General features: G+C 39.3%; 1 protein-coding gene across 5 annotated transcripts in view; it reads left to right on the forward strand.

Annotated features, from left to right (window-relative positions):
• Window positions 1-23,996, forward strand: part of CHCHD3 (coiled-coil-helix-coiled-coil-helix domain containing 3) — a 286,302-nt gene that overhangs the window by 176,708 nt on the left and 85,598 nt on the right. For 3 of the 5 annotated variants that reach the window (XM_040471925.1, XM_040471929.1, XM_040471927.1), the window contains exons 5-6: window positions 9,540-9,554; window positions 10,604-10,687. In XM_040471925.1, coding sequence (XP_040327859.1) covers window positions 9,540-9,554; window positions 10,604-10,687 — 99 coding nt within the window. The remainder of the gene's footprint in view (window positions 1-9,539; window positions 9,555-10,603; window positions 10,688-23,996) is intronic. The other 2 variants (XM_040471926.1, XM_040471930.1) reach the window with 1 other exon arrangement.

Consider the following 23,996-nt stretch of genomic DNA (forward strand, 5'->3'; position numbering starts at 1 on the left):
TCACATACACACTCCAAATGTTGTTTAATGTGTACTTGTAGCATCCTAACAATTGGGCAGCAAAACATACGCATTCAGTGAATTTCTTCTGGCCTAGCTGGAGAGTAGATTCAAATTGAATAATAGCAGAATTGTTGTGGTAGATGTAATGCATAAAACGTGAATGTTAGAGGGATCTTAGGTATTATTTAGACCGTCCCCTTAATTTAAAGGAAAGGAAACAGGCCCCAAGAGGTTAAGGAACTTATTACCAGGATCATGAGTTAGCAGCCAAACTGGAATTGAAACTTTAATTGTCTGATGACTGTTTTGTTGCTTTTCTTGCTACGCAGGACTTCTGGATCAAGTTGTATTCCTTAGGTCCGATTGGAAATATGCAGCCTGGCCTGCATAACTGGGGCAGTTCCCAAGGAACTGATACGTACAAACAGATATGAACTCACTTGTGGTGGCTGGTTTATTTCGAACTGGAAGCTGAAGTTTAAGATCTGCTCAGAGTTGGTTTTTGTCATTTGCAAATCAGGTTATGTGGCAGCCATGGGGGTGTGCCTTTCGGCTCTCACTCTTGGAGAGAATGTGCTGCCAAGGGTGCACTTGGCCGTAAGCCTCAAGCTGCTGCAAGTCTGGAACCCACCGCAGGCGCTCGTCCCCAGGCCATGCCCCTGCCTGGCTGATAGTACACGGTAGAGGCTCTGGAGCTGCGCCATCTTGCCTGACACAGGATTCCTCTAATGGTCAGTCTTCGCCCTGGGGCTCCTCTTTGTCCTGGCCTTTTCGGAGCTTTTCTCAGGGCTACGCGGTTGTCTCCTTCCAACCTCACCTCGCACCACAGGTATCAGACCTACAGCATAGTCAGAGGCTCACTTTGCCGCTCCTGCTCCCTCTCTCCTTTATCCTTCCCCCCCAGTACATCCCTCCTACTTCTGATCTGCCTCCGCGTCTGCATCCCAGTGGGCCTGAGCTGACATGGCATATCGGTGGTTATGAAAACATGTTTAGAATATTCTGCATTAGCCTCACAGCAAATTTTAAAAATCTCTTTATGTTGGGTAGGGTTGAAAATAACTACAAATCGTTGACTAGTCACTTTTACATTGTCTTCCCTTCATGTCGAGCCAAAATGAAAAGAAATCCAGTCAGTGAGTGATGTCTGCTGTCAAGAGCAAGGGTCCCAGAGCCAACTCGCTCCCAGACCTTGGGAATTCCCTCCGTCAACAAGGAAGTTGGAGTTGGCTTGCTTCCTATAAAAGGAGCTGGGTAGTCTCTGGAGTTTGTTTCCAGCTCCAAATGTGAAATAGGTTATAAGAGGAGAGGTTGACCGCGGCCAATGGGTCCCAGTAATATACGCATTGAATCTAAATGTAAATTGAACAAACGCAAGTTAATACAAAGAAAAGGAAGTCAGAAGTTGGGCGGTAATTGCTTCCACGTTGTTGTCCAACTTAGGTGTCAGATCAGGGCCACCAAGTGTCTTGGCACAAATAGTGTGGCTCATGCAGCATCTCTATGCTAGAGTGCTTCTGAGAGTTTTTAATCTCCGTGGTAAAACAGGATTATACATAAGTGCCTGGAAATGGAAGTACTGTTCCCCACAATGTGGAATAAGGAGATCGAGACATTGTAGTGGAACTGCACTTTGCTCCTTTCTACTCTGGACCCCTTCAGATGTGGTCTGGAGTTAAGACCATGCTGCTCTTATATGCGATGGTAACACTCAGTGGTTTATAATGCCCATCTATTCCGCAGCCGGATTTGATAATAAAAGCCCCTTCGTGCTCTGAGCCCAGTAGTTTTCTTGAATATGGTCCCTTTCAAAAACTGCCTTTTCCTCTTTTGATGATCATTCTGATCCTTAAAGTTTCTAAGCTTACTAATGATTCTGTGACATGAGGTTCTTATTTATTCATAGAACTTGGTCTTCTGGAACATCGTTTTCTATTCCGTTGCCAAATTTGATTCAGGTGGTCTTTTAGACTTGATGCATGTTTGCATTCACTTGTGTCTTTCGTAAACATGGGGTAGCTAAAGTTAGTGTCATTAGAAAAGATAAAGGTGCTTATTTAAGAATTCTGAAATCCTAACAGTTCATTTACTTTTGATTCAGCATTAGTTAGTGTTTCTTACGTGCTGGGTATCGTGATGAATGTTCTTTTGTCAAATGGGTGTTTGGGACCAGCATGGAATATACAGAACTGAACTGAGCAGGTGGTATATTTCAGTACTTTTCATGTTGAACTGTCATGTTGCTTTGTAACATTGAAAGTTGTAAATTATAATGGAATCATTATATACCTATTCTCAGGAATGATCTATAAAATATTTAACATCAGGTCTAGTGTTGTCATTGCCCAAGCGGAACACATGTTAAACAACTAGTACCAGTTCATGTCAACTGGATATCCATTCTGCCTGACTGAACATCAGTTGCATGGATTCAAAAATTTTAGGTTATACGGGCGTTGATTCTGTTTATATAGGGAGCTATAGAAAAGACAGAACTTACATACTTATTTTATAAATTGCATACTTCAGAAATAAAGAATTCACAAATAAAAAATTACATTCCCAGTTTCCTTTCTCACTGAGATATTATTCATTACATGCATGTGAGCCATTCTTGTTGCTTTAATACATTATACCTTTGTGGTGCAACCCTGCCATGTTATAATGGGAGCAAGTCTCCACCTCAGTTTTATAATACAAACAGGTGTTTATTGAAGAAAAATGTATTAGCAATAATTGATACAAGCCATGCAGTAAAACTCAGTGGTCCCAGTTGTCTATTCTTTAAAGTTGTTTTATTTTCAGGACAAGTGTTGCCTGGGGCAGACTAGGCTGCTTATGGTTGACTTTAGGCAGCCAACAATCCTCTTAAACCAGTGGTTCTCAACTGGGGCAGTTTTGGCAATGTCTGCAAACATGTTCGGTTGTCCCAGCTCAGAGTTGGAGTGGTACTGTTGGCACCGTAGAGGCCAGGTATGCTACTAAACACATTCTGCGATGCATAGGGCAGCTCTCCACTACAAAGAAGGGTCTGGCCCAAAGTGTCAGTAATGCCAAAGGTGATAATCTCTGTCTTCAACCAATGCCTGGATACAAGACTGTTAAGCGATTAAGCCTAAGGCACCATCCTTAAAGTTAGAGCTGTGTGCTTTGTTCTCATAAGCTCTCATTGTCTGATAACTGGTCACACCGCAGATGTAGGAGTGTCCTTCCATTAGCTAACCCTTGTATCTTTTTGAGCGTTCATTTTACTAACTAAAAAGAACTTATATCTGACATCATGCTAGTTAATGAACCATTTTCACTAATAAAATCTCATTTGCACCAGTCATTGTGCCAATTAGCAAACCATCATTATTGATCAAGGCATGCATGAGTGAAGCCCTTGTAGTACCCACCTCTACTTTTTCAGCTTCCGATTTCGCACTTCCAGTAAGAATACTTGCTGACTGCTCCTGTTGTGTGTTCTTGAGTAGCATACTGGCAGCACCTGGTTCAGAGCTTAACCTAAGGAACACAGACACATGATATCATACTGCGCATCTTGAAGTAAATCACAGATGCTGTGACAGAATTGCTCCCCAGAAGTTGTGTCTACTTACTTCCTCCAGTCTCTTCACCTCAGTGTGCTTTTTTTCCATTTGAGCTACCATGTCCTGAGTGTTTCCTTTGTGGAAGCTCCAGACCTAAGTTGAGCCAGAGATCCAGAGAGGAGTAAATCTCTTCCTAGACAGGGAGGAGGGTTTACAGTTGAGAGAGGGACAGTGGCTAAGTAAACATACATGATCCAAGACAAACTCAAAAACAGGGGCTATAAGGGGCAGCTGGCTAGTTCAGTCAGTGGAACATGTGACTCTTAATCTTGGGGTTGTGAGTTCAAGCCCCACATTGGGTGTAGAGAGTACTTAAAAGTAAAATCTTAAAAAAAAAAAAAAAAGGCAAACAGGTGCCGTAAGAGACCTGCTGAAAGTTTTATTAGGTGCAAAAGTAGCAGAGGCAGCAGGGGGTGGGGAGGTGGGTATGACTTGGGAAAAGCTACATGAAGGAAGTAATATTAGAGAAGGATTTTAGAACATGGATGAGGCCTGAGGTGGCCATCGTGATTTAACAGAGTTGGAATGGGTATGTGGATTTCCTGACTCCCCACCAGGTGGACTACCTACTATGTCATAGTGGTAGTAAGTTCTGAAACTAGAAACATGGAGAAGTAAGTGTATAAGTAAAAAATTATTTTTCTCTCTAAAGCTGTAGAAGAAAGCTTGTAAAATTGTTTCTGACTTCATCTAGCACTTAATTTTGCTTCTTTTGTTAACTACCATGTTCTGCACAACTACTAGGAGAGAACTGGAAGAATTTAAAGCAAAGCAACACTAGGTTGTTTTCTATTCTAAATTTATGTACCTAATAACGTCCTCTCTTCACTCATTGTTGGCTTTACTTTTTAATTTCAAAAGCCACTTTGCCGGCATTTTGAAGAAAATAAGCAGATATGCCCAAAAGTGGAAGAGGACTTATTCATTAGGCTGTTTTCAGTATGTCCTTAGCATGAAAAAGCTGAAATGTAGACCAGAGTTCTTGAAACTCTTCTGGGGAAGACAAAACAGAAACAAATGGACTGATCAAGTCCTGGGGCCTGGATATGAGTTCCAGATTTAGGATTAAGGAGTCTGTTGGAAGTCCTGGTCCGTATTCAATTATGTTAGCAGACATGAGTGTAGTTTAACATTTCAAGCTGGGGTTTGGTCATAGCTCGTGCCTCTAAGTAGTCATTGAAAAGTGCTAAAGTTGGTAATAGGTTGGGCATCATTCAAGTTAACCTAGATGAGTTACCCTTTTTGAAGGTCATCTTCTAATGTGGTTCGGAAAACAGCACTTTGTGTAATTCTTTGTTTATTAATGCCACTTGATAAAAGCTCAGTGAACCCTATGTAATTTCTCATTTGTAACGGAAGTCTAGTATTCAGCTAATTGAACACATGGCTACTTTAATTATTTTGTTACGGCCAATTGATATTCTCAATGATCATGTTCCATAACTTCTAAATGTATTATTACCTTACAGGTTTAGGTTCGTCCCTGTTGGATATTTCAGTTCTCTCTTTGTTTTATGTCAGCATATAATTTTATTAGGTTCCTATATATTTTGTGTTCTGTGTAGGTTTGATGAGGAATAAAGCTCTTTTTTTCTGCTCTTATTTGCCTATGTGAGTTATTACATAGATGGAGATTGATCTATGCCACAGATGATCCATATCATTGTGAAAGCCTAAATCTTTCTCCATCCATTATATGTGTGTTTCAGATTTGTTACAAGATTTAGAATGATAGGAAATATAATTATAGGGATATCCTGGGTGCATTGATTTACAGTTGTTGCCTTTTCTCAATCCTGGTAATCTCTGGCTTCTTAGTATCAAATTGAGCAGGTACCTGCTTTGTTTTCTCCCTTGAGCAATTAAAATTGAACACTAGCGTTTCCAAGTACTTTGTCATTCAAAATATACGAGCTTTCCTGTAGTCCCAAACCTTTCCTTAACATGCCTTGTCCTTGATGTCCAAAGAAGAAGTACAACCTCTGAGCTAAGTGATTGTGATGTCACCGGGTTCTCAATGCCACGTACCCTGTGCCACATCTCAGTCCTCAGCAGCAACCAGGCCTAAGAAGGCTCAACTACTATGCCCAAAAGTTTTCGGTACGAAGAGTTACCTAGGAATGTATGGGGGAAGGTAAAGTTCCCACCACCACAATATATTGTATCCAAAATCCCAGTTTTTACTTCTGTTGATCTTATTATATTCTTAGTCATAGTACCTTCAAATCCTTTCTGAAAAGAATCAAGTCTTAAGGAAGAAAATATATGGGTACTTTATTTTGAAACTAGCTACCACCGAGTTTAAAACATTGAAATATTTATGTGTTGGGTTTCTTAAAGGAACCCTGATTTCCTTATTTTCTTTGTTTCTCTTGCATATGGGGTGCTCTAGTTTTCCATAATGATCCACTTAAGTTCTGTCATGTTTTCCCAAGTTCTGATCATGTTGTCCCAAATCCAACAGGATCTGAAAACTAATCAGCGTACATTTCTTGTAGTGAGAGGAATAATAGCAAACAAAAGATGAGGGGAAATTTTTTATATTCCTTTTTTTCTAAGAAATAATTCTGTAATAATGTTGTAATCCTCTTTGTTTTTATTTGTTCATTTACAATGATTCTCTGTTGGAGAGTTATACATAGAAGTTTTATTTCCTTGCACTTGGTTTACTGCTTTTTTTTGTAAGTTGTGTGTGATTCTCCATACTTGGCAGCTATTAGCTTAGTCAATGTATTCTAGGCTTGTTTGAGTTTCAGGATTCATATTGTGTGACTTTCCCTCCCAGCATCACATTAACTGTTTCAAAGCAATGTGCTGTTCAGGTGTTGCAGCCATGCTTCTTGCTTTGTTGTTCTCCCCAGTGGCTCGCAAACTATTGATTCTGTTGGCTGTCTAGGGAAAGATTTGTGATGTTAGACTATAGTTTGGTGTTTTCGGGTCTTTGGAGGTAGTTCCTTTTTAGTGTGCATATCTGACCTTTTCACGTGTTGCTTTAAATTTTTTCAAAGATTACATCTTAGAAAAGTGAATGAGGATATTGCTGTACATCCATTATTTATGTTGCTTCTCAAAATTAAATTTGTTGGTGTATGTGGTCCTCAGTAGGTTCAAGCAATATATTTATAGTATTGAATTCTTTAGTGTTTTCTGAATAACCATAATGAAATAGCTATTACTTTTTTGTGTGTGTTTTTAAAAAAAGTCTCACTGTGCACTATATGTGAACAAAAGAAACATTTAGTGCAAGTGTTTTAAGAACCATGGTGGGTACTGTCAAAAATTGAATGGGAGAGAGAATCAAGTGCTAGTACATTAAGGATTTGTAGGTAAAATAATTTCCATGCTATAAATAATCGTTCAAGTTGTTAAAACAATTTGGTTGTTAATATAATTACTTAATACCTCACTCTTTGAGCTTCTCTATCATATTTTTCCATATCCTAGTCAGGGGTACATTTATGTGATATTAATGTTTAAGAAGCATTTTTCTGATCACAAGTAATAATTGTTCATAACAGAAATTTTGGAAAGTATAGGACAGTCCAAATAAGAAAAACTATCCCACTATGCATATCATATTCACTGTTAACATCTTAGCATACTAAGATGGGTAGTTTTTTCCAAGTCTGTGTAACAAGGCACTCAACTTTCCCTGTTCCTTCCTTAACCAAAATTAGGAATTTCCCGTATGTGCTATTTTATGACCTGCTTTTTTCCCCCCCACATAAAATTTTGAGTTAAAGAAAATTAACTATTCTATTAAAACAATTTTTAGTGGCTCTCCGTGTTTGGTCATTATAGCTGGACAAAATCTTTATAATCAATATCTTTGTGTTGGACCAAATCTTATTTACACAAACTTCTGTCGTTCCCAATTATTTGTTGCTTTAAATAATGTTGGCTGTATTTTCTTAGGTATAAATCCTTGTGTGCTTTTCTTAATATTTCCTGGGATTAAATATCTAGAATAAAATCAGCCAAGTGATAAACAGATTAATAATAGTAAAGACATATGTATGCATCCATCCATCCATATGTTTATATGTAGCTATTTTCATAAGTTTTAGTGTACTTAATTTGTGTACACTTTCAACGTTTATTTATTTTTGGGACAGAGAGAGACAGAGCATGAACGGGGGAGGGGCAGAGAGAGAGGGAGACACAGAATCGGAAACAGGCTCCAGGCTCCGAGCCATCAGCCCAGAGCCTGATGCGGGGCTCGAACTCACGGACCGCGAGATCGTGACCTGGCTGAAGTCGGACGCTTAACCGACTGCGCCACCCAGGCGCCCCCTTGTGTACACTTTCTAATATTTATGTAGTTAATTTCATTCTTTGTGATATATAGTTCTATGAGTTTTGACGAACGCATGCAATTGTGTAACCACCACCATAAGCAAGAAGAGTAGTTCTCTCACCTCAGACAATTCTCTCGTATGTCCTTTGACTACAAAGTATGTTTTTTTTTAATTTGGAAAATATAAAAAAGCAAGAATAACTAGAAACCACTCATAAGCCTACCATATAAGTTTTGTTGACATTTTGTTGAGTATCCTAGTTTTTTTCTTCCCTACCAAAAAAGAGATTATACTGTCCTTTCTGTTTATTATCTGTTTCTTTTTTTACTTAGTATATTTTGAGGATATTTTTATTTAACCATTAAAATGCTGTGGGTTTTTTTTTTTTTTTTTTTTTGCTTTTTTGTAGTTCTATACAACCCTATCATGAACATCTTCATATATTGTCATAATTACTTAAATCCTAAAAATAGAGTTTAGATCTCAGTGAATATGTATATTTAAAAAAATTAGATTTTGTCAAATTGATTTAAAAAGGGGTTATACCAGATTACATTCTGATCAGTAGTGTCTGGAAGAGCCTATTTTCCTGTATCCTTGACATTTTTTTTTTTAATTTTTTTTTTCAACGTTTATTTATTTTTGGGATAGAGAGAGACAGAGCATGAACGGGGGAGGGGCAGAGAGAGAGAGGGAGACACAGAATGGGAAACAGGCTCCAGGCTCTGAGCCATCAGCCCAGAGCCTGACGCGGGGCTCGAACTCACGGACCGCGAGATCGTGACCTGGCTGAAGTCGGACGCTTAACCGACTGCGCCACCCAGGTGCCCCTATCCTTGACATTTTTATTAGTACTTTATATTTTTGTCTGTTCAGTAGATGAATAATGGTATTTCATTATTTTAATTTTCATTGATTTCTCTTAGGCTTTGATTTTTACCCCATGTGTTTATTATTTGTATTTTTGTGTGTGAATTACCAGTGTAGGTCATTTGTTGGCGGGGGTGGGGGGGGGGGAGGTACTTTTTAAACGTGTTCTGTGTTGTATTATCTTTAACTCTCAGTTACATGTTGAAATTTCTTTTCTTCTTTTTGTCATTAGCTTATTCATTTGGTTTAGTGATTTTTTTTTTTTTTAATGGTGGGTCTCATAAATCCATTCTTTTACATTTCCTGTATTCGGTGTGTGTGTGTGTTGAGTTTAGGAAGATCTTTTCTTTTTAGGTCATATAGTCATGCATGTTTTCTTCATACTTAGCTTTGTTAAAAATTCTTTTCCTTGTTTACCTTTTCTTTTATATTCCTGACAGACCAGTCAGCTTTTTACTATGTTGTAACAAGGAGCCATAGATTATGTACTTTCATATTAGTATGTTGTGGCGCAATCTTAATGTTTGTTTTTATTTATTCATATGCTATCAAGTAGCAGGAACTTTTCATTGAAATCTTTTATTGAAACTGTAACAGCACAGTGACATTCAAATGCATTCCAAGTTAAGCAAGTCCTCTGATTTTTTTTCCCCCCCATTTCTTTCTTTGGTTTGCATCTCAGATATTATCTATCAGATTTCTTTGTGACATTAGGAAAAAATACTACTTGCATTGTTAAAAAAACTGTTGTTTGTTTGTTTTAAACATGCTGCAGGACATTGAAGACAAGGTAAGTAGTGAAGCAATGACCTATAAATGTGCAAAATGGGTACACTGAATCTAAGCCTCTAGGGGAAGTCACCCTTACCCAGGCTGAGCTAGGGGACACTTGATCGCCCTGCAAAATAATGTGCTGCACGGCACAAGGATGGGTGTGCCAGGATACATACTTGCTTAACATCTTAAAATCCCTAGTCAAGTGTGTTTTCAGCATTCTACTGAACAAAAATATTAAAAACTTTTATCATTTGGGGTGATTTAGGGAGGTCTGTTATCAGAGATAAAGATCACTTAAAATGTAATGATCAAGATACAAACAACAGTTTGAAAAATGCATTTCTTAACCTTGAAAAACATCCACAAGTAACTATCTTTATTTTTTCAAGTATCAAAAAATATTTTATTACATTTTTTTAATTTTGAAAAAAAATCTTGTAAATTAGAAATGGGACGACCAAGTTTTAAAATTACCTTCACTATTTTTTATTTATTACTTTTAATTTTCAGTTATTCAAATAAACATTTACAGTAGTTTTTGCCCCTCCCTCAAAAGACAGTTGCTTCATAAGAAAGAAGATAGACCAATACATGTATTTATGTGCAGGTTTCAGTGTGTAATTTAAGCGTTCTCAAACATAAGATTTATGTAGAAAATGTCATACAGGCGTTTTTGTTGTTCAGAAAAAAAAAAAAGAAAAAAGGTTAATAACCATGTAGCTTATGATCGGAATAAAATCTAAGTTTTATTGTAGAAAATATTTAAGAAAAATTTATTTTGAAATTACTCTTCGAAAGAAGTTAAATAAAACTGTCTGCTGTATTCTGATACTTTTGGACAAAGTAGGACACAGCTGTCACAGTAAAAAAAAAAATACAATGTAGACTCCTTTACATTTAAATACAGCAATCGTCATCTTATTAATATTGTTCTGTGGCAGAGACCTAATAGATTGCAAAAATCTTCAGCTTTGTGTACTTATTTCTAATGTAATTTATACTTGACTTTTGCTTTGCTGTTGCTTTTTCTCGATATAGTATATTCTTCATTTCTTTTTTTAGGCTAAGCAGCTGGAAGAGAAAGATCGAGTGATAAAGAAGCAGGATGCATTCTACAAAGAGCAGCTGGCTAGACTGGAGGAGAGGGTATGACTGTTTCTTGTCGTTGATTCTCTTCTTGTACCACATCTGCACCTTTCCCATATGATTTATTTAAACATCAATAATTACAAATATAACTGTTTTCCTAGTTAACAAGTGGCCAGGAAGTGAAGACGCCAAGCAGGTAGATCATTCTCACAGGAAATATCATTTCTTCTTTGGTTGCCTTGGGTGTGGCCATGTTATTGGCTCAATGAGGCATTTAGCACTCTGCAAACGCCCTCATCTTTTTTCCTTAAATGTTTAAAAAAATTTTTTTTTAACATTTATTTATTTTTGAGACAGAGAGAGACAGATCATGAACGGCGGAGGGTCAGAGAGAGGGTGACACAGAATCGGAAACAGGCTCCAGGCTTCGAGCTGTCAGCACAGAGCCCGACGCGGGGCTCGAACTCACGGACCGTGAGATCATGACCTGAGCCGAAGCCGGCTGCTTAACCGACTGAGCCACCCAGGCGCCCCGTTCCTTAAATGTATAGAAACTGCACTGCCTCCAGGTCAGATAGTAGAGTGCTACTCTTGTCTTTCTCAAACATTGTGCAAAGTTGAGTAGGTTCTTAGATATGGTATGTTTTAAGGGGATATTATTGTCTTTATGAAATCTCAGTTTCCCTGCATTTGTGGCTAAGAAATGAATATCTCTTTTCAGAGTGGTGGCCAGGATGGGGCGCCTGGGTGGCTCAGTCAGTTGGGTGTTCCACTTCGGCTTGGGTCATGGTCTCACGGTTCATGGGTTTGGGCCCCACATCGGGCTGTATGCTGACAGCTCAAAGCCTGGAGCCTGCTTCGGATTCTGTGTCTCCCTTTTTGCCCATTCCCCGCTCACACTCTATCTCTGGCTCTTTCTCAAAAATAGGTAAACATTTAGAGGAAAAAAAAAAAAAGTGGCGGGCAGGAGTTGAATAGTAGGACTTGGGGAGAAGAGTTAAGTGGAGTAGCTGAGGCAGTACCTCTAGTCAACATGGCCCTAGAGTTTGACAGAGATGTAGAGGAGGGAATTAAGGCTAAAACAGAATGAGACCGTGGGTTTAAGAATGGGAGTTTGAGTACCTCATTGGTGCCCTTGTTCAGGAAAGTAGATTTATCTAGAATAATTTCATACATAGGTCATACAAAGCTAGCTTTCTCTTCCCTTTGATTGAGACTTCTAAAATTTGATTTGTTTAGAAAGGTGTTTAATAAGAAAGTAGATAAAATAAAAAATCTACTATTAAGCCCCATTCAGTACAATTATTTACATGTTAAGTATGTTCACCCATCTCTGTGTGTCACTAATCTGAGTGCTTCTTGCACACAGGGTTCATTTCCTCATTCATTGAGCAGCTATCTTCTTAAGCACCTAATAAATGTCAGGCCCTGGTCCAGTGCCAGAGATATACTAGTAAAAAAAAATGAACTAAACTTCTGCCTCAGGGAGCTTAAATTCAATTAGAATCCAATATATCTATTGAATGGCAGGTTGCAATAATATGGATGAGCAATAAAGCAGAGAAAAAAGGAGTCCCAGGGGCTAGGAGTGTTGATGGGGATCTCGTGGAGAGGGAGGGCCTGTCTCATAGGTGGGTCTGCAGTAATGGGGAGCAAACCAGCACCAAGTAGGGGTATGCATGGCATGTTTGAAAAGCTAGAGGGTTTGTGAGTATGGGAGCCTTCTGGCTGCTGTCTTGAGAGACCTAGTAAGATGTAATGGCAATAATTCAGAAAAGGGATAGTGATGGCTTGGGCCAGGCCACTAGCAGTAGAGGGAATGAAATGGGGTTGGATATTTCACAGGCAAAGTTGGTCACGTTTGCTGATGGTTTTGAACATGAGTGAAAGAACTCAAGGATACTCTAGATCTATGGCTTTTATACCTAGAGGGATGGATTTTCCATAGGGGAAGACTAACCAAATATGGACCTGCATGTAGATGGTGGAGAAAATCAGGATTTTGATTTTAAATACTTAAAGTTTGGGGTATTTGTTAAGACATCCAAGTAGAGATGTGATATAAGCATAGAGTGGAATGGCTTACAGCAGGAGGCAGCAGATTTTTCTCAGAAGGTCCAGGTAGGAAATATTTTAGGCTTTGCTGGCCGTGTAATGGTTTCTGTCACGACTACCCCACTCTTGGTTCATTGCAGTGTGACAGCAGCCATAGCCAGTATGTCGCTGAGCAAGTGTGATTGTATTCCACTTTATGGACCCTGAAGTTTGAGTTTCATGTAACTTTTGTATGTCATGAAATACTCTTTTTTTGATTGCGCCCACCCCCAATCATTTAAAAACCTAAAACCACTCCTAGGGCTATATAAAACAGATAGCAGGCTGGATTTGACCCATGAGTTATAGTCTACGGAACCCTGGTTCAGAGCACAGCATGTGATGTCACATGGCTTGGATTGAATTCACTGAGCGGACATTTACCTGCTGAGTTTTTGGGGGCATGCTACTTAGAATTTCAGTTTCTTTAGCAGTAAAATGAGGATGTAACAGTACTTATCTCACTGATTAGTTAGGTGAGCTAATTCTCATAAAGCACCTATTGTAGTATCCAGCATAGAATACCTACTCAGCCAGTGGTAGTTCTTATTTTACTTCTATATTTCCAGAGCACCATACTTGATAGTCGATGTTATTAGCAGGGTAAAATGCACCAGTGGTAGTTTTTGAGGTGATTTATCTAGCATCTCCTTTTTCCCCACCCTGTGACAGTTGTCTTTGCCTTCAGGTTTTACTATGCTAGGTACCTTTTGAATTTGTCATTGATCACTGTTGGGTACAAGAAAAGGCACTGAAAAATATTCACCCATTTCTCATAAGTCCACCAATTTGCTGGAGATAATTCAGTGATTAGTGTGAAGTACCAAGAGGATTTGCTCTTCGTGTGTGAAACTGATCTGCTTAGCATGTAACTTGTTTTTGGCCTCAGGTTAGAACAAGCAGTGGTACATCAGATGGATATGGTACGGTGGGGTCAAGTCATGGCGATCAGCATCTTCTTATATAGGAAAAAAATATGTATGTTTTCTTTTTGAAGATAAGGCTGGAAAGTAGTTATTTAGGAATTTTACCTGAAAACTGGGAAGTATTGGTGAGCTTAGAAAAATCCTGGGGTGGAATAATCACATTACTATTAGTTAATACCTAATAACTGCAGACTAGACCAGGAGCCAGAAGGCACGATGCTGTCATCTTGTTATTTGGCAAGTCACCTAATTCTTCGGGTCTCTGGTTCTTCATCGATGAAGTGGGGATAATACTCCGTTACTTGCTCACGTTTGTGAGTTATTGAGGGAACCAGATAAGATGATGTATATAAAAGCTCTTTGAAAACTGGAAAATGATTAGCAAAAGCTGTTGCCATTAAAGAAAGCTACTTACTTCCGTTGTGTACAAAATACTAAAAATCATGAAATTACTTTAGTATTATTCAACTTTCTGCTGTCTTCTCCCATCTCTGTAAAATCCTGTTTACTATTGCCATTCCTCAAGTACCTACATTAATTTCATTCAACTAGATTTCTTCCAGGAATATTTGAGAGACATTTAGGTCTCCAGTGATGAAGCATTTTCTAGGTTTAGTGCAGAAGACTGTAAAAAGAGTTCCCCTTGTATTGAGATGACAGTGAAAAGTGCAATGTCTAACCATTTCTATTAGAAGGTCTACATACACTTCGGGTTAGAAGATATAAAAGTGCTGAATCCAATAATGCATAATGTCAGAAAAATGATTATGATATTATGATCACTTGCAGAATCATCTAACTTACTGTATGAAATCCAGACTGCCTATGGTTTAAAAGTGGTTTAAGCACATGTCTTTATTCTAACCAAATGAGATGATGAAACCATAGACTAGATACTAGGTGGTGTATCATTACTGAAGAGGGAACATTGACCAGTCTTTCATAGAATCATTCCAAAAATGATCCCCTAACATCACTTTACCACCTACCCGTCAACTAGGTGAACACCATAACTGTCTACATTATCACTTTTTGATGACTCAGCATCTTATTACTTGAACTGTTCATTTTCATGGACTTGATACAAATTTCTTTTGAGAATATGAACCCAAGCCCCCTGAGCATGTGGAGCACATTTACTTCTATAATACAGCTTGCCTCTTTGATCTATTTCAATAAATTCTGTCAATTAGATAGTTCCCAGGTGTGAATGGAGCTTTTTCCTCGTGCATGTCCATAGTGGTTAGTTCACTAGGCGTCTGAGATAACTTTCTCCTACCACTAACTCATGGGGAGGAATAAGTAAAAAAATAAAATAAGAATTTTTAAAAAATGTTTACTTTTTGAGCAGGGGGCAGAGAGAGAGAGGGAGAGAGACAGGGAGAGAGAGAGAGAGAGAGAGAATCTCAAGCAGGCCCTGCACTGTCAGTGCAGAGTCAGATGCCAGGCTCAATCCCAGGAACTGTGAGATCATGACCTGAGCTGCATTCAAGTCAGACGCTTAACCATCTGAGCCACCCAGGAGCTTCAGAATAAGTATAATTTAACTGGACACCAGTTCACCCTTCTTAGAACCAGGATTCCAAAACCAGCAACTCTTTTTTTTTTTTTTTTTTTTCAACATTTATTTATTTTTGGGACAGAGAGAGACAGAGCATGAACGGGGAAGGGGCAGAGAGAGAGGGAGACACAGAATCGGAAACAGGCTCCAGGCTCCGAGCCATCAGCCCAGAGCCCGACGCAGGGCTCGAACTCACGGACCGCGAGATCGTGACCTGGCTGAAGTCGGACGCTTAACCGACTGCGCCACCCAGGCGCCCCATAACCAGCAACTCTTTATTGAGAAAGAAAGTCAAAGCCTCTTGAAAAATCTTTCAAGTCCTTATTTCATTGGAAAGTTTGCTGGCTTTGTCAGACAACATTGAACATAGTTGTGAATTGAACTTCTATGTGTAAAGAACATGAAAGGGGTCACATTTAGGTATGTCACGTCATTGAAAGAGACTTGAACACTAACTCTGGTTGTTGATGCCAGAGACTTGGAGAATATTGATTCCTGATTGGTGATTTGATGAGAGGAAACCTAGGGCAGCTTTCAAAGCAAAGGTTCTTAAGTGTTTTTAGGAAGCTTTCAACAAATTGGTAAGGGAATTCTCCATAGTGTTTTATATACCTCTCTTCAAGGTGCCATATTCATGATAACTGTGGTAAGTTATCTGTTTTTATCTTGTAAATTCCTTCAGAGCAGAGGTAATTTTCTTGTCCCTGTGTGTTCCACAACTCAGGTAGGAGTTGAGTGAATGAATCCTAGATTTACTAAGCTTATACCATAAAATTATGTCTAAGCAATTAATGTATACTTTTTAACTATCCACCAAGTAAGTGGTAATCTTCTTCATTAGTCATTTAAATTAATAGTATATATCTGTCCTCTGAGAATCATATTTAAGTTTGACTACCTTAATACTATTTGTAGCATCATCATCATTGTAGTAACTCAGAATAATGTTTTTCGAGTATTTACGTGTGCCAGACCCATTGCATGGACTATGTCATTTTATTCACACACACAGCACTATGAGGCTATCAATCCTGTTGTTTAGATGAAGGCCCTAAGGCTTCAAGTAATTTGCTGAAGAACATACAGCCAAAGCTTCTCAATCTGGGGCAGGTCCAGCACCTTACCTTTTAGCTATTAGCCAGTATTAGCTTTAATATTTGTTAGTTCTACACTCATGAGTTAAATCCTGCTGGTTGGTTGTTCTTGGGGTGGCAAATTCATTCTTTTTGGCTTCTAATACAGTGCTTTTTGGTCCTGATGTTAAAATGTGATTAATGCTGCCTTATGCAACTGCAAGGGTGTTAAGCATTCAAAATGCAGAATCTTCCCCCCAGGATTTGGTACTTCCCCGCGGACATTTGGCCAAAAGGAAATACATAAAGTCAGTACTATTACCTACCAATTACAGCGTGATACCTCTAAGAGTTATTTTAAATTTTTTTTTTCAACGTTTTTATTTATTTTTGGGACAGAGAGAGACAGAGCATGAACGGGGGAGGGGCAGAGAGAGAGGGAGACACAGAATCAGAAACAGGCTCCAGGCTCTGAGCCATCAGCCCAGAGCCCGATGCGGGGCTCGAACTCACGGACCGCGAGATAGTGACCTGGCTGAAGTCGGATGCTTAACCGACTGCACCACCCAGGCGCCCCTCTAAGAGTTATTTTAATATCTAGTTGTGCTCCTTCTACTTCAAAGTAAGGAGTTCATAGTTATTCAAACAGTTTAAAAATGTTTTTGAACCATTCATCTGTATGTTCGTTGTGTTGCTATAGGAGAGTCATCTCATTCCATCTCTAGAAAGAAAACAGACTCTGTTACTGTTGATAAGCCGCTTTGATGGCCATTTCATTAGAATCTGGATCGCTTGTCTTCATGTTCTTCAGGGAAATGTGTATTTTCCAGTAGTCTGTTACCCCTATGTGGGGAGGGAAGCGAGAAGCAAGGCCAGGCCATAGTATGAGAGGGCAGAGTCCAGATTCCCCCAGAGATCTTCCAGCATGAAGGACCCCCTTCTGCCCAGGACATCTTGGAGATGTGAGTTCTTTGATGATTAGTGTGTCTTGCATGTCTAACTTCTCAATTATGAACTTGAATTGATTTGCTCTACTGAATCCACTTTGCTCCTGGCACTCGTAAGAATGGCGGGGTTTGGCACAGTGTGAAGAGAGCTATAAAAGCCCTGGTGAGCTGAGGAGCTGAGGGAGATCAGAGGGCTTAGTTAGCTACAGTTATAATGTTCAGAGCAACAGGCTAGGGGGATCTGTATTGCTCTCAGTTTATAGGCTCCTCCGGGTTTCAGCAGCTATTTGCATACACACTGCAGTCAATCCCATACAATTAAGGAGAGGGAATTGTACAAGCTGGGCAAAAGAGAGCAATGCAAAGAGAATGGTGAAAAATAAATTGTCATTAAGAAGAAAAGTACTTCGCTAGTTTGTCACCTGTGGAGAGAGTTCCTAATTAAATTCTAAGGTCGTGCTTACTTACATCAAATGAGCAATTTTTAAAAGCCTTTTACTTATAGTGGGTGGCATATCTTCCATTGCATCATAAAGAGTTGGGCTCATCTGTATGATTAATTGGATTTTTTGATTGCTTGACTTCTTTGTCAATTAGTACCTCGGTTTCTCTTTTCCTTTGTGCAAAGCTTGGGGGAGAATAATGCCAACAATGACATTAAAGAGAAACGACAACAGAGCGGATTATTGTCAGCGCAGTGTGCTCCTTATGGGAAGAAATTATTATATACTTTTATTACCAGATGAAGTCTGTCATTATAAAAATACTTCATTGAGTGAAACTTGGTCAGCCTTTTGAAGGGATTAATATAGGATAGAATCAGAGATCAGTACCATCTGAAATACTAAAACATAAACATGCTTTTTCGGTAGGAAGATAATTTAATAAAGTCAATTTATGGGATAAAAAAATTCTTTGGTAGTTTCACCCTCAAATGCTCTCTAAACAGTCATCATTACCCATTCTAGGTCATATGGGTAGCTCATTCACATATACTAAATTTTATTGTGTGGGCTGCTTTGGCCATACGGTGTGACATAGCAAATTTAACACAATAGTTAAAAGCAAGTACAACTTTGTGGTACATAACTGACTAGTTTGCGTTTGTCAACCTAGAGCTCTATTATTCCCTTGGCACCCTGAATTGTTGTACTGCCTTCCTCATTCATCTTGAAATCAGGACAGATTCCCTGTCGTCTGAAGTTACCCAGCGTTGCAGAAACAGAGTTCTCTGGTCCACGAGTTGGACACTGAAGGCAGTGGAAGCCAGTGAGTGACTCTTTTAATTGTAATGCCATCACACACGACAGAGGTTTTAGTAGTGGTTTACCTTGAGTTCCTCTTTTTTTTCTCATTAGCAAGTAATGATAGTTCAACTAAATATACTTAGGTTTTAATTATTAGGTAGAGAAATTAATAAGGGTCAGTATCATTACAACTTTTGCTAATATAATTGACATAGTTCTTTATAACGTGGGTTCAAAGACCAAACCCTTTTATACTCTAAACTACCTCCCTAAAGGAAGCTTGTTGTTGCAAATACTCCAAAAGCAGCAAGCGGGAATGGAGGTTTTTGTTTTTGTTTTTTTTCCTTCTGTTTTGTTCTCCTTGGGGGGAAGGGAGTGATCCACGCAAGATAGTGGGTATGGGGGTCTTATCCTTAATTCATTATTCAACAAGTCCTTCAAACACTTTGGCTTTTCTGTTAACCTCTCTGAATTTCCTAATGGGAAATGTGATTTGGATAACCTTGAAATGCTTTTTAAATCTGGCTTTACGGTTATGCGACTTACATTCTTTTCTGGGGTGAGCCTGTTAAAAGTGCATCCCGTGAATATTATCCTTTTAACTGGAGCCAGTTTTTCTGTGCCTAACTTTAGAGGAAAGATTTGCAAATCACAGGATCAGCACTTAATTTGGGGCTCTATTTACCATGTAGGCTGTCAAGAAGTATTAACCTGAAGGTAAGATGAGAGCATGGAGTACAAAGCTCTGAGCTGATGGCACACAGTACACCAGGTATTAAATAGCATTATCCATCCTGCTTGCTACAGTAAATAGGATTTCACCATTATGATGTGTCAGGGCTTTCAGTGAAATCAAATTTACAAGACACTAAACTGCCATCCTCTCTGCTGAGCAGCTTTATTCTGGGATCTTGCTTTCATATTAATCCTGTTGGTAGGAAATACTTGTACCAATTGTGCATGGAAATTATAATTTAATGATCTCTTCCTTTTCTCTATTCAGGGCTTAGAATGGACCACTGTGCTTTGCAGTGATAGCCCCAGGGCTCTGAGAAGGAGATAATACAGAGTTCAGCTTTAAAGCCCAGTATTGCCTTTTTGTGAGTGCTTGTAATGATCATAAGTGCTACGACGCCAACCATATGGGATGGATACTTTCTCAACTCCTCACATTTCCTTTACCTGGTAAAAGACCATACCGTAAAATAATTAAATTCTGTTTACCATAACAGTTTTTTTAAAACGATATGCCACTTGAACGTGTAAAGACAAGGTAAGAAGTAAAGTGTTAGGAAATCCAGGGAAAATTAATTTCACTTTTAAAGATTTCTGTTTTGTGTGAGGAGGCTCAGCCAGGCTGTTTTATTTGTCAAACAATGAATACCCCTTTTCCTTTCTTTGGGATCTTTTCTTGCTATTGGTGAGAACCCTGCAGCCAGGAAGTCATCTTGTGTTTCCGGTGTATGTGATTGAAAATGGGCTGGACCTCTGAATCTTCTTTGCATCCAATTTCATAATTAGTGATTGTTTTGTTCCTTGGTATCTTGTTTATTTATAAATTTCAAACATACTCCATTTAGTTATACATAGTTATACCAGCCAATGTTTATTTTCCTGTTTCACTGACTGAGGAATTGAAATACATGAACGTTAATTTTTTTTAAAAGAAAATTGCAGGGCTGGTGTTAGAAAATGCTCTTGAATCCCAGTTTTATGTTCAGACCATGAGACAGCTGTGCCTCTATGAGGGATTACATTTCAACACATTAGCTACAGTTAGAAAGATCTATTTGGTCATTAAAACATTTGCAAATAATATTAGCTCATAACATCATCAATAAAGAAGTGCCCACTTCTGAACTTGGCATATAAAGCAGGTTGGCACAGTAAGGGCAGCATTCAATAAAGGGAACCTAAATCCAATCTGGCCACAGAGACTAAGATAGGATTTTGATCTGGGTCATTCTTAGTCTGAATTTTCAGGGGCTAGAAGGAGTCCTTGTCATTTACCGTTGATTCAAAAACACCTTTGTTAAACCCCGCCGGTGAGCCAGGCAGTGTATGTAGGTATAGTGACGAATACAAATGGCACAAACACCCTTTGGCATCTGGTACAGAGTTTTTAATTGCCACAGCGGATCCAGGGAGACTATGCCAGACTATTATTTTTCCAGAGCAGAGATGTTTTGTGAGGAGTAGCTGCCACTTTTGTCTCAGAGAGCTAAAGATCATGGGATTTAGAGGGGAATTTAGTGAGTTGGAGTGATCTATCAGGTTAAAGGCTCAGATAAAGACCCAGTGAACTGGTTACCTTCAATAGCTGTCTTTGAAAATAAATATTAAATATGTAAGTTACATGAAGACCAGAAATATTTCCCCTTTCATCACCATGGCACATAGTAGGCACTAGCGAACTCTTAAAAATTAATGTGTTTGTCAAGAAGTGGGCTGGGTTCCACGGCCAAATAATTTTGAAGAATGTTAAGTTTAACTAGCTGAACAGATTTCTTTACTGTAGGCCTTGTCAGAGTTTATATACATCCAGAGCTTCCAAGATGAGGATGCTGCATGCCATGTTTCAGCATTACACTCAAGCCAGGGAATCTTTTTTTCAGGAAACACTAGCTTATCCCAGCACACCATCTGAGATCTGCTGTGCCCTGCACAGTGCCGTTTCCTACAGTTTTGAGTCCTTCCTGATTTCCATCGTAGGACCCCAAAGTCAAGAGCCATAGTTTCATTAGTAGAGTTTCTAATTTGAAGACTTCTGAGGGCCTGCAGCCATCCTAGAATGGTCTGCCATTGCACTGTTGCAAAAGAGGAGACAGACGAGAAAGAGGCTGGAGGATTCTTAAGGTCCTCTGGAGTAGGAGTTGTTCACACTTTTAGTTCTCTTTATAATCATTAGTCTTTCTAAGAATCTTTAGCAAACTGTGCCTATAATTCTCAGTGTTGTGTTTATATTCACATTCTTTATTCAGGCTTGCGTTATTCCAGTTCTGCAGACTTGGGAGTGAGGGGTAGTAGGGTTTCACTAGAGCGCTTCCATCTCTGGACCCAGAATTATGCCTGTTAACCCAGGACTTGTATGTACATCCTTGAGTGACGAATCAGGCAGGGGGTGCTGATGCCACCAAGAATCAAGGTCCAAATAGGAATTTTCTTCTCTTTCATAAAATGAAGTAGGATGGTAATCAAATTAGATAAATATTTAATTACCATTGCAGGCCTTTAAAAATCTTCCGAAAAGTGTTTACACAGTTCTAGAGCTAGAAGACTAAGGACAAGATGTATTCACACCTTCCTTTCCTTCAGAGCCTTGAGTTTTCTGTGACCCTTCAGGAAGAGTTTATAGGACTGGCTAGTATTAGATGAGGAAGCTCTAGGTTTTGCTAGCCTAGGTCGGAAAATGTGGTCTTTGTATCCAGTGAGCTAAGCGGAATAAAGGTCAGTAGTCATGTGCTCTTAATTTCAGTTGCCTTCAGAGACAGTTGAAAACACGAGGTCCGGGGAGAATAATGTGGCCACGGTACTGTGCCCTTGTTATTTGTAAGTCTCACTTAAGATGTATAAGAGCAGGAACCTTGTCTGTTCACTGTTGTATCCCCAGTCCCTGGAACAGTGCCTAACACATAGTAGGTGCTTTGTAAATCTTTGTTGAATAAATGAATGAATGAGTTTTCAGGAGGTAAAAGTCTTTAATATAAAAAATGATCATGTAGTTAAGATATTCATCTTCCAACTTACTTAGTGTCCACCTTACCTCAGGTTACACCTTATCCTGCATGTTTTCTTAGAGATTTGGGTGAGGGTCCTTCTGGTCGAGTCACACTAGTTACTGATATTAATACAACTGCACATCTTATTTATATAAAATTAAACATTGGTGTAGATACTACTTTTTGAGCAAAGTTTTGAAGTAAATCATATTGCCTAAACAGTGTTCTTAGCCATTACTTTTTACATAGTTTTGAAGAGGAGGTAAACAATTTTATCTACAAGCCCTGTCTTAAATAGAATGCCCAGCTTCATGTATTATCCCCAGACTTGGCTTTGGGTGAAAATGCTCTTTGGCCTATTGCACTGTGGACAGTGTTGGCCAAGAAATACGGTATCCATGTTGGTATCATCAGCAGCGTCATTGAAACAGCTGCCATCTACTGAGGAGTTATTATTAGCCAGTCGGTGTATGAAAGGACTTAACACCATCCTTTTAATGCCAGCACAGACCCTTCGGGGAAGGTATTTTCTGTCTTCACCACCCGGTCTGTTGTTGATTTTGTTGTTGAGGCTCAGAAACCTCAAGTAACTTGCCTTGAGTTTCCCAGCTGTTTGTAGCCAGGCCCTTCTCTTATCCTCATTAATAGTCTTTTCTCTTGTGTGACCTGTGCTTTCTGGCCTTATATTCGTTATGCAGTTCCAGTCCCCTGCCCCTTGTTTTGAGAAGATTTTTGGTGGAAGTGGGCATGACACTTTTAGAGCCATTAGAGTTAAGGAGCAGGTTCTCAGCTGAGTCTCCCCTAGCATCTTTTGTTCTTGGCTGCTTTTATAAACTCTGCACCAGTAGGCTTACTTAATAGTGGATCATGTTCCACAGTAAAGACAGATTGCGCCAGTTTCTTTTGTAGGGCCTGATCAGATGCTGGATACAATTCATCTGACGAAGTACACAGACTAAATTGATAGGAGAGATGGCAAAAGGTCTGCAGATTGGGCCTTATTCCTTGGAGGATGGAGAGAAAGAAGGTGGTCTGAGAAATACTATCGGGAGAAGCATCCAGAAATCAAAGTTACACGCCAAGCTAGATCAGCCATGTAATGGCAAGTCTTAGTGTGCTGGCAGCAAGGAGAGAACGGGATGTGGTGTCCCCTTCCAGCTCGCACTGCTACTTGGACACGTTTTCCCCCGCCGTCTTCCTTTGCCGCAGCTCATTTTGCAGAATCATTTCTTTCTAGTACGTCTCTGGTGAAGTAGCCCTTGAACCCTGTCTCCACAACAGCCCGGCTTTGTTATTTGCCCGCTGGTTAGATTGTATACATGTAGAATCCTGGGGCATAAACTTCCTGTAGATTTGGATCATGGTCACACAAATAGAAGTTTACTATCAATTTCCTTTCTCTAATTTAAGGCCAGAAATAGTCCTCCTCTCGTAGAGCTATTTGAACTTCCAACTCAGTGGCTTCCTTAGACTCTTCTTCAGAATTGACCTGAGTAATTTCAGTATTATAAATCTCAGAAATACACCATTCAGTCAACTACCCAGAAGCCATTTCTCCATTTCATCTCTCGTGATGGTCTCCATCTGCTGCTTCAGCGTTGCTCACTAGAAAATCTCCAAGCTTGCTGTCTCTCTGTACATTCTTCTACCCTGTGTTAGACATCCCCCTTTTAGGGGATGTCGAGCACCTACTATGTGTCCAGGGGCCATGCATTGTAGGCACCTGAGATACACAGAGTGGCTGAATCCGACACAGTTCATCTCTTGTCTGTCCTCCTTGCCTGTTACCTCTTGTTAAT

The sequence above is a fragment of the Herpailurus yagouaroundi genome, unplaced genomic scaffold (genome assembly GCF_014898765.1).
Source record: "Herpailurus yagouaroundi ecotype Mexico unplaced genomic scaffold, PumYag 100, whole genome shotgun sequence".
In the NCBI taxonomy this organism is placed as follows: domain Eukaryota; kingdom Metazoa; phylum Chordata; class Mammalia; order Carnivora; family Felidae; genus Herpailurus; species Herpailurus yagouaroundi.